The following is a 16,951-nucleotide window of genomic DNA, read 5'->3' as shown; positions in this document are numbered from 1 at the left end:
TGGGGGCATGGCCAGTCACACGCTATTGCTTTTTTCTTGCTCACGCTGCATGTATGTGCCTTGGATACTGGGAAAGACCCCAGAGACAAAAGGAAGTGATGGGGGAACCGGACCAAAAACCCAGAGCCAGAGAGGAGGGAAAATAAACACATAAACTCTGTTTCTTCCCATTCCTTCTCTTCCTGGTCTGTCGTCCACCCCCTGCTTGCTGTTGCCTTTCAAAATGTGTTGCCTCCCTTCTCCCCAGTCACTCCACTTTCTTCTTGGATTCCAATCTTAGCATGGAAAACTGGAGTTCTTCTCTCTCTACTGAAGGTTTATTAGGCAGAGCTGGTTCTCTTCTCCCTTCTTAACAAGGGGAAAAGGGGGCAGTGAGAGGAGAGAGGGATGTAGAGGCTTCAGTGGTGCAATGGGCTGGGCTGAAGGCTTGCATGGATGCCCTGTTGGGAACACCAGCTCCATAAGGTTTTAATTCTGTGGATTTGCTAAATCAGGACACAGCTGGATAGTAGCTGATTTCTCACTAGGAGCAGTGCTTTATGAGTTGATCCGAAATTAATGGCTGGGCACCAGCATTCCAAAGTGCCTTGACTATAAACTTTTAACCCCTAACATAAAGTCCCTTTGAAACTTCCCCCTCAGCATACGTTATTTATGATAGTCAACTCGTCTTCTTAGCATCAGCATCTAAACAGTATTCTTTAGACGATAGCAAATAAGAAGGAAGTGGTTTTCGTTCTTGTTTCCAATTATGAAACTGATCTGTGTCTTCTGTTGTGGCCTGAAAATATCTCTTGGAAGTTTTTATAATATCATTCCTGAATTTAATTGTAACCAGTTGAGGAGCAAGCAAACAACAAGAGTCCTGAGCCATTTCAGTTTCTACCATCTGCCTCAGTCTGACATTAAGCAAGGAATCTTACACTTCCATAAAATTCAGCTGTCTTTATTGTGCATTTCCCCCCAACTTCTGCCAAGGGAAGAATATCGCTTTGATCCAGAGAGCCAGTCGACTAACCACTGTGTGCCTATTTCCCTCTTAGCCTGCACCCCCATGCTGTGGGGTGAGCTGCTTTCGAAACAGAGGTGTTCAAGGAGGTTTGCAATGCAATATGGGAGGTTGCTGGGTTTTGTTTTTTTAAAGGAGGGGGAACCGACACACCTAACTTTTACCCACCTCAAGAAATTCTTCTGCATTGCAGCTTGTAGTCAGCATTGTTAGCATTGCACATTTACTGGTAAGCCTCTTTTCTGCTTCTAATTACTTAATTTCATGCTTAAGTCACAAAAAATATACAGCATTTTCTTTTAATTATATATCAACTCTGGTTACGGTACTTTTCTTTTTGTTTATTGACAGATTTTTCTGCTTAATGATATTTTATCCCATTAGCCATTAATCCTTTCAATGCAATGCAGGGACTACAGTTGTTCCGATATTGGTGTCTTTAAGATGGGGTTCCTGTATGTCAGGGGTGCCCAAATGTTTTTCAAAGAGGGCCAGATTTGAGGGAGTGAAGATGTGGGAGGGCCGACCAAAGTTTTTTTTAGGGTTGAAGTTGTTGAGCTTTTTAAAGGATTTGACCCCAGTAAATAAACTGCCACAGGGGCCTGATTAGGCCCCCAAGACAGACTTTGGACATGCCTGCTGTATGTGGTTGCATTTGGTTCAGAAGGTAGTGTCGAATCCCTGCCAGCACAGAAAATTCTTGCTCAGAAGAACTGCCCTCCTCTGGCTTCTCCTTTGCTACCTGACTCAGTTCAAGGTGTTCCTATGACACTACAAAGCCCACAACAGCTTATGAGACCAGTTTACTTCAAGGACCGTATACCCCATATGTGCCCACTTAGATGGGCAGAACTGGCACTTTTTCTTCCAGTTCCTTTCCCCCCAGTTGTATCTTTCTCTATTTTTACCACTTGGATACTCTGTGTTCTCTAAAAGAAACCTCAGATACATGTGTTCATCATTCATACAAATATACGCACACATTCCAGCCTCTGTACTTCCATTTTTCATATGTGTGCATCCTCTCTTTTGCAGGCCTCCTGGTTTCTCCTCTCCTAAACTTGAGAGTTTGTCTTTCCTTGTTTGGGGTGCAGTGTTACTATCACACCTGCTGTTTGGGCCAAACTTATTTGGGGTGATCAGATGCAAGGGCTCAAATACCTTTTAAAGGTTACACAGAAGATGGAATTTCATCAAGCACAGCTTCATAGCTGTCAACTTTTTCCTTTTTTAAACGGAAATTCCCTTATTCCAAATAGGATTCCTCGTGAGAAAAGGGAAAAGTTGACAGCTATGCACAGCTTGTCATGCAGGGGTGAGAAAAAAGAGATGTTGAAATATCCTCTGCTAAGCAGCTGTTAAACAAGCTGCACTTTTCACCAGCAATTAATTTTTTGTAGATAATTATCTGAACAAAGACAGACCATGGACTGCCAATTCCATGTCCTCCAGCAAGTCTCAGTGTTGCTGCATTGATTTATTAATCATATCATATGACTTTTAGCTTTAATTGGGTTGTTCAGCTTATTTTGTAGCTGTTGCTTTAACAGTGTTTTATAGATTGTAATTGATTCACTTATGATTTGTTCATAATTCTATATTATTTATGTTGTATTTGTGATGTTCTATTATGTTAATAATATTTATTGTTTCCAAGTTGCTTTGGGATTCATTTGAATGAAAAGCGGTATAGAAATATGATCAGTATCAAATAGATTGGGATGTAGGCTTCCTAGGTTCAAGTCCAGCATTTTTTCCACCAAGGTTCACTAGCTGTTAGCAACCATAACATAAATCAGGGGTCATCAAGCTTTTTGGGTCTGTGGGCACATTTGCAAACTGAACAAACTCTCACGGACATCCCACACGCACCACAACCAAGCACACACCACAACCTTCTCTATTAGCAGCTGCAGAATTCTTCTTTTGAGCCATCTTTCACATTTCAGTTGTGGGAGGGGGGGGACATTAATGAATGGCCCCCACAAGCACAGGTGCACCTGTTGGCAACCCTTGCCATACCTGGATTATTTTCATTTATGTTTGAGAGAGCTTTCCATCTGCTTCTCAGAATGTTATCTGCTCAATCAACCACATTATTTTTCATCAATCAAATAAGGCGCAGATATAAGGTTATTGGTTCGGATTTTGTTAAGTGCTGAGGGGCACGCAACTGAAACAGGTTTAAAGAAATACCAGAGAGTTGTTTTTTTTTTACTCAACATGATTTTTTTCAGCATTTGCACATTTTTGGCAAGTACATATCTGAAAATGCAGAATCAAAATAAGTTTGAAAATAAATTTTGTATTCTATCTGTGATAATTGTGGGGTGGGTTTGGGGTATGTAAAGTATTGGGGGGTGGAGAAACCTCTGTATGTATTTAAACTCTGTATGCACAGAAAGTTAATACAGGCAATGGCCACTGCGTGAATCAGTCTGTTCTGCCCCCGCCCCACCCTCTTGCAGTGCCAGACATGACATGTGTGTCATCCACAACTCAAATGCGCATGAGTGGGGAGTTGCCTGTATTAATTCAGCCATATCCTAAATCAAATAGAGTTCTAAATGACACTTTTCTTTTGAGCAGTGCTGTCTTTCGACATCTGAATGGCTGAACATGCATTTGCACTCAAGACAACCCAAAGTGTTCAAAGGAATGCAAAATAGCTGGGTGATCAGTGGGCGCATCGGAGCTGTAAAGCTGAAACTCTCATGCTAAAAACGTGTCCCATTTCAAACACTACTCGCCTCCAGAGATTTGTTCTGTATGTTGCCTCACTGCTCAGTAGGACAAAAGGCAACTTTCAAGTGTCTTTTTAGCCTCAAGGCCACTTTTTTTGTTCATTCAGTTACCACAGTGTAGGAACGTAGAGTGCCATTTGCCGCCTTGATCTCCCGGTCTCTGTAGTATGAAACAAGAGTTCGTAGCACTGTAGACTGCGGTGTAGACAGTTGAAAGAAAGCATGCCTTTGAAATATTTCCTTTAAAAGGCATTCTGCGAAAGCAAAGGGTCCTTGCTATTTGAGGGTGCTTCATTTTCTCAGCTTCTAGAAAGACCTTCCCAGCTTAATTTCCTGCCCCGATGAAATCACATGCTATAGAAATGTCGATCACACGTTGGTTGGTTTTTAAGCTCAACACTAAGCTGGAATAGGGTAACCTATATTAGTAACGTGCGTTGTTTCTTATTTATAAATCTCTTGAGAATTCTTCACGGTGTCCACTAACTTTTATAGAATTTCACAAGCCTCTTCTTCCTGGGAACTGGCAGTGCTGATGTGGGTAATTACCACATGATTGAACCAACTCACTTAGCCAAACCCCAAGACATTACTCCAGTTGCATAGATTCTCAGCCATGCAGAAAGCTACTGTTTATTGGTAATAAATACATTGCATGAACAAGCAGCTAAGAGAGAGAATTTAACCACAGCAGCATATTAAAGCAAATTTGCTAACCTCTGGTTACCCCTACTGGGTATCATCCAAGTAGATTGTTCCTTCTCCAGCATTTGATGGAGCACCCTAGAACTTTGTGAGGCCTTTATGAGGATGGGACTCTGCTCACATCTTTCAAAAAGGCATTACCAACGCTCGCTGCCATACATCTCGCACCCTTGCGTGGCATTTTGTTTGCCTGAGGAGGGCCAATTTTGACACTTCACCACTCTGATCCTATCCTTTAATGTCATCCGAAAATTTGCCAAGTATAAATATTTATTGGGCAGGGACATGAAGCTGTTTTGTGTTGGGTTTTGTTGCTTTTTAGCACTGTTAATTGTGGTGGATAAACTAGGAGGAAAGCCATATGAAGATGCAGAATGCCCTATTATTTTCAATGAATTAAGATAAAGAAAATGGTTTGTTTAAAAATTTATTTCCCATCTTTTCACTTAACTCTTAATACACATGCTTGCTTGGGACATTACATACATATTGTTTTGACAGAGTCACAGTAATGACACTTTGTGGGATTTTTAAAAGCCTCTTGAAACACGATTCCCTCTTCTCTGCCTGTTCTTCCCCTCTGGCACTTAGTGTCTTGTTTCCCTGGCTGTCTGATTTTTGGTTTTAAGAACATTAAGTTTTAGCATCACACAGGGGAATTTCAGTTTTGCCCTGATATGACTAGGTGTGTAGAATGAAACATGTGACATGATCATCCTTTGTGATTGCAGACAGAAGAATTCAAATGTGTGTGTGCGTTTAACAAATTGAAGCAAGAGTGATGGGTAAATATAGACAGACAGGGTATATACTTACAGAAGGTAGGTCTGTCTGTGCAAGTGAATGAATGCTGAGACTGTATCTTTGGGGACATCTGCTTTAATGTCTTTGGGTTTGCTTCTTAAGATGGAAACAAAAAAATGCCTTGTAGGCTTTAAAGAAAACACTGTAACCTGCAGACTAAATAATTTGGTAATGGGTTGTATTATTTTGTCTTACCTCCTAAGGATTGCAAAGCATTTGGAAGCTCTGATGAATGTTAGCTCTCTTGCAGCTGCTGTGGCCCCAGAAGAAGAAAAAAATCAAAACAACTGCAATTGTCTCCTCCACAAAACACATACTCCTAGACACGCAAACAATAGACCCAGATGTATTAAGAAGTAGGAAAATAATCACACAGAGCAGCTTCCTACGCCTTAGGGAATTCTTTGGTGAGGAAGAAGCTACTTGCTCCCAAGTAGCTGGACCAGTAATCTGCTTGGATGGACTGCAGGTGGGTTAGGGTGAAGTGGATAGGAGACTGCAGGCTTCAAGACTCCTGGTAGGTTATGAGCATCCTAAGGCATCATGGAAGAAAGGGAAGCCTCAAGAAGGTTGGGGATACCTTTTGAGGGAGGACAAAATAACTGATGTGGAGGTGCCTATTGGGATATTTACTCCTCCCACCCTCTGATGAGCAGGATTTCTTTGGCCTGATGGGAAAGGGAGTTCAGCCTGTATTTCCAGAAAGAAGCAGCAGTTGCCTTAAGCTCTGAGAAGACTTTGGGACCCAGAAACTACAATTCTACATCTTTGCTACTTTCAGGGCTGGCAAATAAGTTTTGCTGCCTAAGACAGAACAGCAAATGACATCCCTCACCCCACAAGTGAGGATGCCTGGTGTCGGTGGTGAAGCTTCATGCTCCGGCACCGGGGGGCGGAGAGCAGGTTGGGGAGGGGCTGGTGTGCTTCCTGGGGGGGAGTGGTGCCCAGTGCGGGTGGGGGGCAGCCGCGATGGCACCCCACTGGGATCGCGCTGCCGGGGGCAGTGCACTCCCTCCACACTCCTCTTCCTCCGCCAGTGCCCGGTGTCCAGGGATTGTCAAGTTATTTTAGAATCTGAGGCAGAAAAAGACAAAAGCACTATTCCTTGGCAGTAGAAATAAAACAATAATAACTAACAATGTACTGTATTCATTTACCTTTTTTTTTTTATACCACCCAGTAGTAATATGTTCTCAAGGTTGTTCTTTTGTGGCACCTCAAAATCAGCTGCTGGTAGGGGTTGCGTGACTGCTGAAGAAATACTGGGTGTTGAAGAAGATTCTGCTGTGATTTAGGATGTATTCTTCGTTTGCTCATCGCAGCCTACTGAGTCCAGCTGTTGGCTTGTGTGAGATGAGAGTGCACACTCGAATGCTTCCAGCACATTTTAGGCCAGTGGTTCCCAACAGGTGGTCCGCGGACCCCCAGGGGTCTGCGAGCTATGCCAGAGGGGTCCGCAAGATGCTATTAGAATAAAAAATATATTAAATATATTTCGTATGATAACAGATTTTTTGTTTTGGCCGCTTCCTGCATGAGCAGAGTCTAGCGCAAAACTAGAATTAGATAGAGGCAGTAGTTCTGCTGTATGCCGTTAGGTGGCGCTTTACAAACACTACTGTTTTGCAAAGAGGCAGTGTGCGCATTCTACTAACGCTCACCTCCCCAAGATGCTTTGCGCGCGTCGGCTTCATTTGTGCGCTACTGCGCAGGTACCCTGTCTTCTCCATTCCCCTCCCTCCTCCCTGGCGCGCGCTGCCTCTTTGCAAAACAGTAGTGTTTGTAAACAAAGCGTTGTTTTTCGCGGAAGCTACAGTTCGCGTAGTTAAAAATGGACCGTTGGTTAAAAAGTGGCTCACTTTTTAATTTTAGGATTAGGAATTAATGGGGGTCCTTGTCACAATAGCGGCTCGATGAGGGGTCCTCGAGAAAATTTTGTTGGGAACCCCTGTTTTAGGCAATTACAAGAGGCAACTGGAATATTGGCAGGCAATTGTCTTAGGAGTGGGGAACACTTAGCCCTCCAGATGCTGCTGAACTACAGCCCCCACCAGTCTTTGCAAGCATGGCCAATGCCCTGTGGGTGATGGGAGTTGTAGTTCAGTAACATATGGAGAGCTAGAGATTCCCCACACCTGTGCTAAGCCATACAGGCTCCCAGAGAGGCGATCAGTTACCTTTTTAGATGGTAGGCAACAAATAATAGATTTATGGAACATATGTCCCCCCCCCCTTTTTTTTTAAACATGGATTCTGCTTCTGACACCTTTTAGTGTCACAGAAATAGCTGGGAATGGTTCTTGGTAGCCTTGCTCATAAGAGTCAGCTTACAGGAGAGAAGTCTCGTAAAATGACTATTTCTGCTGATAAGCCAGATTAGAACAGGAATACTGGGAAAGGCTGCTTTCCTTGAGTCTAAACCAGGGGTCAGCAACCTTCTTCACCCATGTGGTGGGCTGGACTATATTTTTTAAAAAAATATGAACGAATTCCTATGCCCCACAAATAACCCAGAGATGCATTTTAAATAAAAGCACACATTCTACTCATGTAAAAACACGCCGATTCCTGGACTGTCCACAGTCCAGATTGAGAAGGTGATTCGGCCGCATCCGGCTCCCGGGCCTTAGGTTGCCTACCCCTGGTCTAAACATTTCTCTGTATTTCAAACATCTGTGGAGAAACTGCAACCTCAAGATTTGTACTTCAAAATTTGACATTTGAGTTTTAATTTGTTTTTTGGCTCTTTGTTTCCCAGATGATTTCCCAGATAATAATTATTTTTAATTAACACTTGAACTTCAAACGTAGCTTTTGAAATTGAAATAAAACAGCTGAAATATTAGGTGTTTTTCTTTTGACTATGTGTAATAAGTTTTGTCTTTCATTTTTAATGGAATGTTCAACATGCATTTCTGCAATGGGTCTCAGACTGTGCTTATGGTAATAATTTACTAGGCGACATACAGTAACTACTAGATCTTTTCAAAAAAAATTCCACATTTACTACTGAGCAAAAGGATCAATTGCTTGGATCCTATGCAAATACAAATATCTGTATTTCTTCTGAGCACTCAAAGTCAGGGGCAGTATTCATGGTCATTTCAATGAACTGCAAATTGCACATGCACTTAAAGATGAGACATTGGGGGGGGGGGAGAAAATACAAAAAAATAGTTATTGTTATTATTTATTAAATTTGTATACCACCCTTCATCTGAAAATCACAAGGGAGCTCACAACAGAAAAATACAAAATGAAAATACAAAATACATAGTCGAGGCTTGTTCATCATGAGCTAAAATTTGGCTTATAAAAATGTTCTGCCTGGTAAATTGCTTACCATCTTTTTATAAGCATAGATCAATTGCTGATCATGGGTAGGTCCTGTACACAGAAAAGATTATTTGTTTTAAATACTTATTTGCCACCTTTCCAAACAAAGCTTTCTCAATGCAGCTTATATGATAGAAAGTTCCAAAATAAATCCGCAATACAAAACATAAATACAAAATCATTTCTGAAGTACGCCAGCTAACTCCACCTTGGTCTCTAGCGGTCCCAGTCCTTCTGTTTTAGAGAGGAGGGGTGGGGAGGGGAGTCCATCAAGTGCTAGAGGAGATTGATCACTTGTAGCATTGTGAGGACTGGATTTCAGATTGAGGTAGAGCTGATTTGCAGGCCATGCCTTGGGTTAAGATAGCTAGCTGAGAGAGCAGAGGATTCAGAGAAGTAGCAGCATAGAAGCTGGGAGGCTAGAGCAAGAACAGACAATGGCATCCTTTTAGGGGACCAGAGAGATTCCAGATCTGGCCTGACTTAGGAGAATTTATAACCAGGCCAGACCAAGAGAAAACAATAGAGCCCCAGGGGATGGAGCCACGCTGGGCCATGGAAGAACAAAATGGCTCTTTAGCCTCAAGTGGCTTGGCACCAAATCCTGTGTCCTAGTTAATCCTGGCAAATACAAAAAAAAAACCCTGACATTTGATAATGAAAAGCACCTGACCATCTTTTTATGAAAGTCTTTTATAACGATCCCACTTTTCTTTGATTATGTGATGATCTAGCCTGCATTTATTGCCTTTTAGCTCACCTTGTAGAAGTAATTCTCTTCCTGTTTTCCTACAGAGTTAATTCATGCCCTGAAACGATGCTTTTTGACTAGAATTTGGAGGGCATATCCATCTTCATTCTAAAATGCTATGTAGTGTTGCAGACACCTTGGTATATTGACACCACCTTTTTCATATTTTCATGTTTGCAGGTCGCCTGCCTTACCTATGTAGCAAGCACTTACCTGAATTGCAAGACAGAATCCAAACGCTGGGGTACTGCCCATGCAAGTATTGTCCCTTACCAGGTAAGGGGCCTTTTTTTCTCATTCTGTGGTTTTTGATAGCTTTGAAGTGGACAAATGCTTTTCTTCCTGTGATCTGCAGCTTGTCTAGTTAGAAAAAGGGTTCTCTTCACTTCCTACATGTTGTACTTTGCACATGTACTCATCACCAAGCAAGTTAGTAACAAGAAATTGGATTTGAATGGATCAAAGATGTTAGTTATGGTGGGATGGCTTTAATGTGTTTTTATGGGCTTGATAGTTTTATGCGTGAGTGGAAAAGCATACGTTTTATTTACTGAACATGGTTTCCTCTCCATAGCACTTACAAAAAGAGAAAGCTAGCTTTGCGCACCAAATGCATAAAGACCACGGGAGTCTTATAAAAGATTTATGTTGTTTTTGAGACTTCATGGGATACTGATTTGTGTATTTTAAAGTGTTTCTCTGTAACTATGAGAGATGGAAATTTAATGAAAACCAACCTTTAAAGGGAGCCAAGATTAATACAAAACTCCAAATTGCAAGGCCTGTATATTTATTTATACAAAGTATTTGCAACTGTATTCACGTAGCAGTATTATTCAATTAGTATATGTAATGCTTTTATTCCTGTTAATGGTATGTCAATAACCACTTCCACCTTCATCATGTTTAGTTTAATCAGGTGGGTATTGTTCATTTTCTCTCAACTTTTCCCTTCCCTTTTCTGTGAGGAAAGTGCAAGAGAGAAAAATAAATACAAATAGTGGCACTTGAACATACAAAGATGGCACCATTGCCAGAAAAGACATTCAAATGCTTATGTTACTGGTTTGGTTGCCAGCTTTTAATCGTTAAAATACTGTCCCCAGATAAATACTATAAAATAAAACATTATATTTCATAGCCATAGTGACTGAGATAAATACTCACCAGGAAGCGGGGGGGTGGGGCAGTGTTGAGTCTCCTTGTTGTTGTTTAGTCGTTTAGTCGTGTCCGACTCTTCGTGACCCCATGGACCATAGCACGCCAGGCACTCCTGTCTTCCACTGCCTCCCGCAGTTGGGTCAAACTCATGTTCGTAGCTTCGAGAACACTGTCCAACCATCTCGTCCTCTGTCGCCCCCTTCTCCTTGTGCCCTCAATCTTTCCCAACATCAGGGTCTTTCCCAAGGATTCTTCTCTTCTCATGAGGTGGCCAAAGTATTGGAGTCTCCTTATTTGAGTCTCCTTATTTGTAGATATTGCTATCTGAGAAAGTTCATGACTGGAAAGGACTGGTGAGCTTGTAAAGTTGTAAAGTCCAAAATGCAGGACAGGGACAGTAAAACGATGTCCCAGCTGCAGAAGAAGATGCACCAGATAGGACGGGAAAAGGTTCGGTAAATATGGCGTAGAACACATGGAATATCAGGGGCATGGAGATTATGTTGGTCCCAAGGGCAGCAATGGAAAGCAGTCCCTTGGGGGGGGGCGTAATCCGACAGTCCATATCGGAGATGGCCAGACGTTTGTTTCTCTAGCTGAGAGTGGTTCAAGGACCAGGGAGAAGCCAGAAGACCTTGTAACCGGGGGTCAAAAAAAATAAAAATTCTGCTACTTAGGTGTGGTAGTATGACCGGTCTGTACACAGTGCAGTTATTTGTAGTAGAAATATTTGTGGGTTTTACATCTGCTGTTTTGTTAGATGTTTGCTCCGTCTTACGTAAAACTGCTCTGCATTCCTTTAACAGATGGCTAAACCGAGTTTGAGTGAGTCTGTGGCCAGACAAAGCATGTGCTAGTCTGGTGTCTTTTGGAGTAGAACCCACGAATGTTTAAGTTATAATCCCCAAAGATATGATGCACTACCTTTCTGCTTCCTGAAATACAATATATAATGACTAAAGATTATATTCTTCTAGGAAGTCGTATGCTTCCAAACATTTTGAGATGGTTAAATATAGATTAAAGCACACTGATAAAATTATGTAAATAGTATGTTGGCTAAGGGTTGTTGTTTTTTAATCAATGAAATTCAGAAGAAAATTGAGCTGTTTTTTTTGCTTGAGACTGTTTAAAAATTGGCACAAATGTGTGTTCAGACAAGCTTTAAATTACAATTATGAAAAGATGTGGACTTTGCTATGGTACTTTAAGAATGTCAGAATGTCATTAAATCATGGAGGATTAAATAACCTTTGGGAATCTCTTTTTAACAGATGTTTCATTTTTTAAAAGTCAATATTTTCAACATCTGGGTCTCTGTGCAAGACACACCCCTGAACAGTGTCATGCAAGAAAAAGGACCAAAATACAATACTTTGTTTGTTTAGCGTTTAAAATGTGTTTGTAATCAGCAAGTGTGCTAGTTCTAATTGTACTTAATCTTGTTGGATGCATTCAGTTTTATGTATGAAATATTCACTTGCTTTGAGCTTTATTAAACTTGAGAAAGTTTAGTAGAAGCTGTAACAGAAACTGCCTGCTGGAAAATATGAGTTTTGATATCTGTGGGATGGTTTGTACGTAACACTAAACCATGGGTTACTGCTACGTGGATGATCCCAGGTGAACTGTTTGTGGGCTTCTGCTTCAAGATTTCATTGCATCTTGGTTTAGGATTATGCATGAACTATCCATTTTAAAAAGCCAACTTGATAACCAATGCTTGGCTTTTTTGAAATTGGCTTCTTTTAAAATTGATCAGAATGTTTTAAACCAAATTTCCTACTTGGTTCATATTATATTCTGGCCCATTGCTCCAATAAAGATAGGGGGAAATTCTTGCAAACTTTAAAACAATAGCTATATTTGAGACAATATTAGCATAAGAAACAACATACTAATAGTTGTAATGTCCAGCTTCTGTCATCTGCCCACACCTCCAGGGGAGTGTTCACTGTGAGATAGAATTGAATTGCATCTGGCTCAATGCTTGATGTGGATGTACAACATTGTCAAACATGGCATCCCTATGCTAGTAATAGTCAAGGAGCTACTTTTGGTCACTCTTAAATCAGAGTGTCCCCCGCAAGGTCGAAAAAGACCCACTACTTCTTTTGGGTGCAAGACTGTCAAAAAATGGGGGTAGCCCCAAACACATTGTAGGGAGCACATCCCGGTTCCTTATTTATTACTAACCCCCATTGGTTATTATTGATACGGGGCCATCATGCTTGACTGTGTCTTGTACGTGACTAGTTTGCATGTGGTTATGAGAGCAATGATTATGGGTGTAATGATTTAACACCAGCAAGTGTTAATGCTGCTATAGAAAGTAAAACCTACAAGATTAGTATTATAAATATTGAACAGAATTTCAGCCCCCCCATAATGGTTCTGCTGGTATTCAGTGTTTGTAAAGTTAATTTTTCAAAAAAAAAATGGTGGTGGGGGGAGAGCACATTTGACCCCATAACACTGGAGATATTACAAAATCAAGTGACTACCTAGTAACTGGGAAACGAGCCATTTTGCACTGAGCTGGACATTGCAACTTTCAGTATGTTATGTTAGCCTGATTGCTCTCTCAAAAAACCATTTCTTTTGCAATTATTTTAAAGTTCAACTTTATTTTTATTGGACTATATTTCCATCTTAAACCTGTAATAACAACACATGCACCTTTATTACTGAAAGCCCTTGGAAGAAGGGCTTAGGATGGCCAGAATGAAAGTGAATCAGCCAGAGACCAGCGTGGCTGGATTCAGTGAGGCATGCAGCTGTTTGCAATCTATCTGACAGCCACGGTCCTCCTGAGCCATCGTTCCACAGTCACCCCACTTCACTGTACATTCAAACCAGAGAAACATTAGCCCTGTTATATTAGACCCCGATTCACAAGCAAAGTTTCCCTTTTATTGCCATAAGATTTGTCTCTCCACTGGGGGAAAAAATGATAGTTGCAATCCCATATTCCCTTGTCATGCTAGCGGTGAAATTATTCTCCTCGCACAGCAATTTAGAAGGTGTTTTCAATAGCTGCAGAGCATTGTGAGTGGACCAAGTCTTCTTGGAATGGAAATGTGAAATTCCTACAAAATTTGGCTTGACTTGCTATCTTAGTTTATGATGATTTCTAGACTTTAAAAAACCATTTATTTGTATGGATTTCACCTTTTTTGATGACCTTTTGCCAGAGACAAAAAATTACGTGAGATGCAATAAAATTGACCAGTTTTACAGTACTTAAGAACAACTTTCTATCAGTGGTATGGCAGTAATTAAGAACTACTAATCAGCATGGCTGTATCCTAAATCCAGTATCAGACAGCGGCAGTGTTCTGCGTAACAGTCATTGAGGAGCAACATCTGTTGCCATTGCGCCCCAAATTCTAGATCCATTTTAGACCGTCCTGAAGATTTTGTTTGTATTGTACTAAGGGGAGCTTTCCTGGTTATGGACTGGGTGGCTAAATAAGAACAAGAATAATAATTTTATTATTTATACCCCGCCCATCTGGCTGGGTTTCCCCAGCCACTCTGGGTGGCTCCCAACAGACACTAAAAACAGAATAAAACTTCAAACATAAAAAACATAAAAAACTTCCCTAAACAGTGATGTCATTATCTAATGGTCATTAGCTTTTTTAAAAAATTCAAACCAGATTAATCAAAGAGTAGAATAAAAGCAGAGCAATAACTAACTCTGTGTGGAAGCTGCTTTTCTTCCCAATGATAATTCTTGTTCAGGATATCCTACGGCTTTCAGACATTGGAGATATTCCAAAGAATTGCTTTAGGCATCCCAAGTTACTGGAGCAGACCTAGTAGGATGCCTTAAACTCTTTGAGAAGCCGATTCCCATGCTATATTGCAAGCTGCCTTCGAAAGTACTCTTCATTTCAGATCTATCCCCAGTCATTTTCTGGTTTTCAGCACTTGTCTCTTTGCAAAGCAGCTGGTTGTCTGAAGCTTAGCAATGGAAGGATCTGCCAATTTTGGTTCTTTCTGTTTCTCCTTTTTCCTGTCTTAAATTCAGATGGCCACATTACTGCACCCATTAGTAATTTTAAAAGAAAATGTCCCATGGTGTTTATCAGCATTTTAGTTTGAATTTCTCCTAATAAATTGTTTGCGGTTTTAACTCATGTACACATTTTTGCAGGTATTTTCCCCAGTATACTGTAATGCATTTTAGATTTTCTCAAATATATTCATTTTGATGCACAGTTTCCCCTAATACATGTATCTTGGTTGGAGAAATGTATCACAAAATCCAGATTTCAAAGGATGACTGTGGTTTTCACATTGCTTAAAACCCCATCACAGGGATTCGAACCGCCGACCTTCTGATCTGCAAGCCCTAGGCTCTGTGGTTTAACCCACAGCGCCACCCGGGTCCCCTCACATTGCTTAGGGAACAGTAAATTCGATAGACTGGGCCTTAAATGCAAATTGACTCAAATTTCTCCCCTACCCCTACTGAAGAGCCCACTCTCCTTTTTTGTGAGCACAAAAGAAGGTTTTAACTGACTGGCTGCCCTTCAGCACCACTCCAGTGCCCTGGGCATAGCAGATGTGCTCATGTGACTATCTGAGATGGTGCAGTATGGTTCAATAGAGCTCCAGGTCACACAATCGATTGGGGGGGGGGGAGCGGCGAAATGAATTGTGCTACTATAGATATAATTCATATTGAAAATCAAATTTATATCTTCACATTGCTAGGAACTAAATAATAGAAATGTTTATGTGCCCTGCAAAGAACATTATTAATTGAGGCTGGAGGAAACACCTTTTCAGTTCCGGAAAATTCATTCATAAAAATATCTGCATAACTTCACACTAACATTTAATTGGGTTTTAATTTTGACTTGCTTAATGTGCAATACATTGTTAAAGTGTTTGTCATGAAGCTGTGTGGCCACTAGATGTCACTCATGTAATCTAGTATGTTACAGCAAGCTTTTTGGGTTGAGTTCCAAAAAGTTAATAAAGGCAATGTCAGAATTACCAGATTTTTTAAAAAATTAAAAAATATGTATAGATATATGCTGATAGAGTTTGACATGATATATTGTCATCAAATAAAGGTTATTCTTCTGCTGATTTTTTTTATTCAAATGTCAGCATTAGAATTTTGTACAGTTTCTCTTGTTATGCAGTTGAACTGAACCAGTTTCTATAGTCCCACACAAAGAGGCATTTGATCTTTAAACGCAGCACAAGAGCTCACCTCACTTTTGATGCTTACACTAAGTTATGAGTATCTAAGCTGTGGAAGGTGCATGCAGAATCAATCAGCTTGAAATGACAATTTCCATGATTTAACTGATTGTGCAGCTATCACACAATAGGCAGAAACTTTAGTATAAGCAAAAAGAGGGCTTACTTTGTGCTTAATCTAATTAAACCTTGCTGAAGTCAAATTGAAGACCAGTTTCAATGAAATTCTGCTTTGACATGAGACTTTATATATTTTTTCAATTCTAACAACATGGGTGACAGCTGAACTGTCGTTACTGTGGAAAGTTTTAGGCTAAAAATCCAATTTCTGTCATCTTTGAAAAGTCTGTTGTGCCATTAGTCTTGATGGGAGCTGCCTTTTAAAACTGTTACTGCCAGACGCTAATAAGACCGGGGTCATGTTTTTTGTTTTTGTTTTATTAAATATTTTCTTGATTTACAAAAATATGTGCAATGTCTCTCCTAATGTTTTTACAAATCAGTTTCATTTGTTGAGACATTGGGAAGAAAAGGGAAAAAGAGGTAGATGGGGGAGGATGGGTGGCGATGGGGTCGGGTGGCGATGTTTCTATTTTGCTTAGTATATGTGGGGTTTTTTTTGTCAGCGTCGCTTGTGTAGGTTCTCTGCTGTTCACTTGTGTTCCTTTGGTGGTGAGAGATGCTGGAGTTGGCCTAGGATATGGTTGTTCCTTTGTGGTTGGCTGTGGTGTTCTTTGTTTCGTGTGTGAGTGGGGTGGGTGAGTGTTTTGTATCAGGTTAGCCATATTGATTTGTATGCTGTTGGTAGATTTTTGTTGTTGTCTTGTTGGGCTGTGTATGTGATAAAGGGGAGCCATAGACCGGGGTCTTGTTAACGTTATCCTTGTAATTCTCAAGTTCTTGAAAATCCAGTGGAAAGCTTGAAAATCCAGTGGAAAGACACTCTATGCCGACTTTTAGGTCCCTGTTTAGGAGTGTTGACAAATTCTGCTCTGCCTTTCATAGTACAGAAGACATTCATTTCTTTATCATTTTACTATACTAAAAGTTCTTTTAAAAGCGCAAGGAGCAGTAGTATTAGTTGTGACTCTATATTCTGTCCAGCATCGTGATGGAGAGCTTAGTCAGTAGAACATGAGACTCTGGGCAAAAGATTCAGTAGAATCTTAGTCAGTAGAAAATGAGACATTGGGCAAAAGATTCATGCATTGAAGGGGC

The 16,951-nt window shown here is 40.6% G+C and overlaps 1 protein-coding gene across 6 annotated transcripts in view; it reads left to right on the top strand.

Moving 5' to 3' along the window:
* SUGCT (succinyl-CoA:glutarate-CoA transferase) overlaps window positions 1-16,951 on the top strand; it is a 282,021-nt gene that overhangs the window by 31,836 nt on the left and 233,234 nt on the right. For all 6 annotated transcript variants that reach the window (XM_088654259.1, XM_035129164.3, XM_060280556.2 and 3 more), the window contains one exon: window positions 9,530-9,625. In XM_088654259.1, the coding sequence (XP_088510385.1) occupies window positions 9,530-9,625 (96 nt within the window). The remainder of the gene's footprint in view (window positions 1-9,529; window positions 9,626-16,951) is intronic.

The sequence above is a fragment of the Zootoca vivipara genome, chromosome 11 (assembly GCF_965207765.1).
Source record: "Zootoca vivipara chromosome 11, rZooViv2.hap1.1, whole genome shotgun sequence".
Lineage (NCBI taxonomy): Eukaryota > Metazoa > Chordata > Lepidosauria > Squamata > Lacertidae > Zootoca > Zootoca vivipara.
This window is presented reverse-complemented; position numbering and strand designations above follow the sequence as displayed.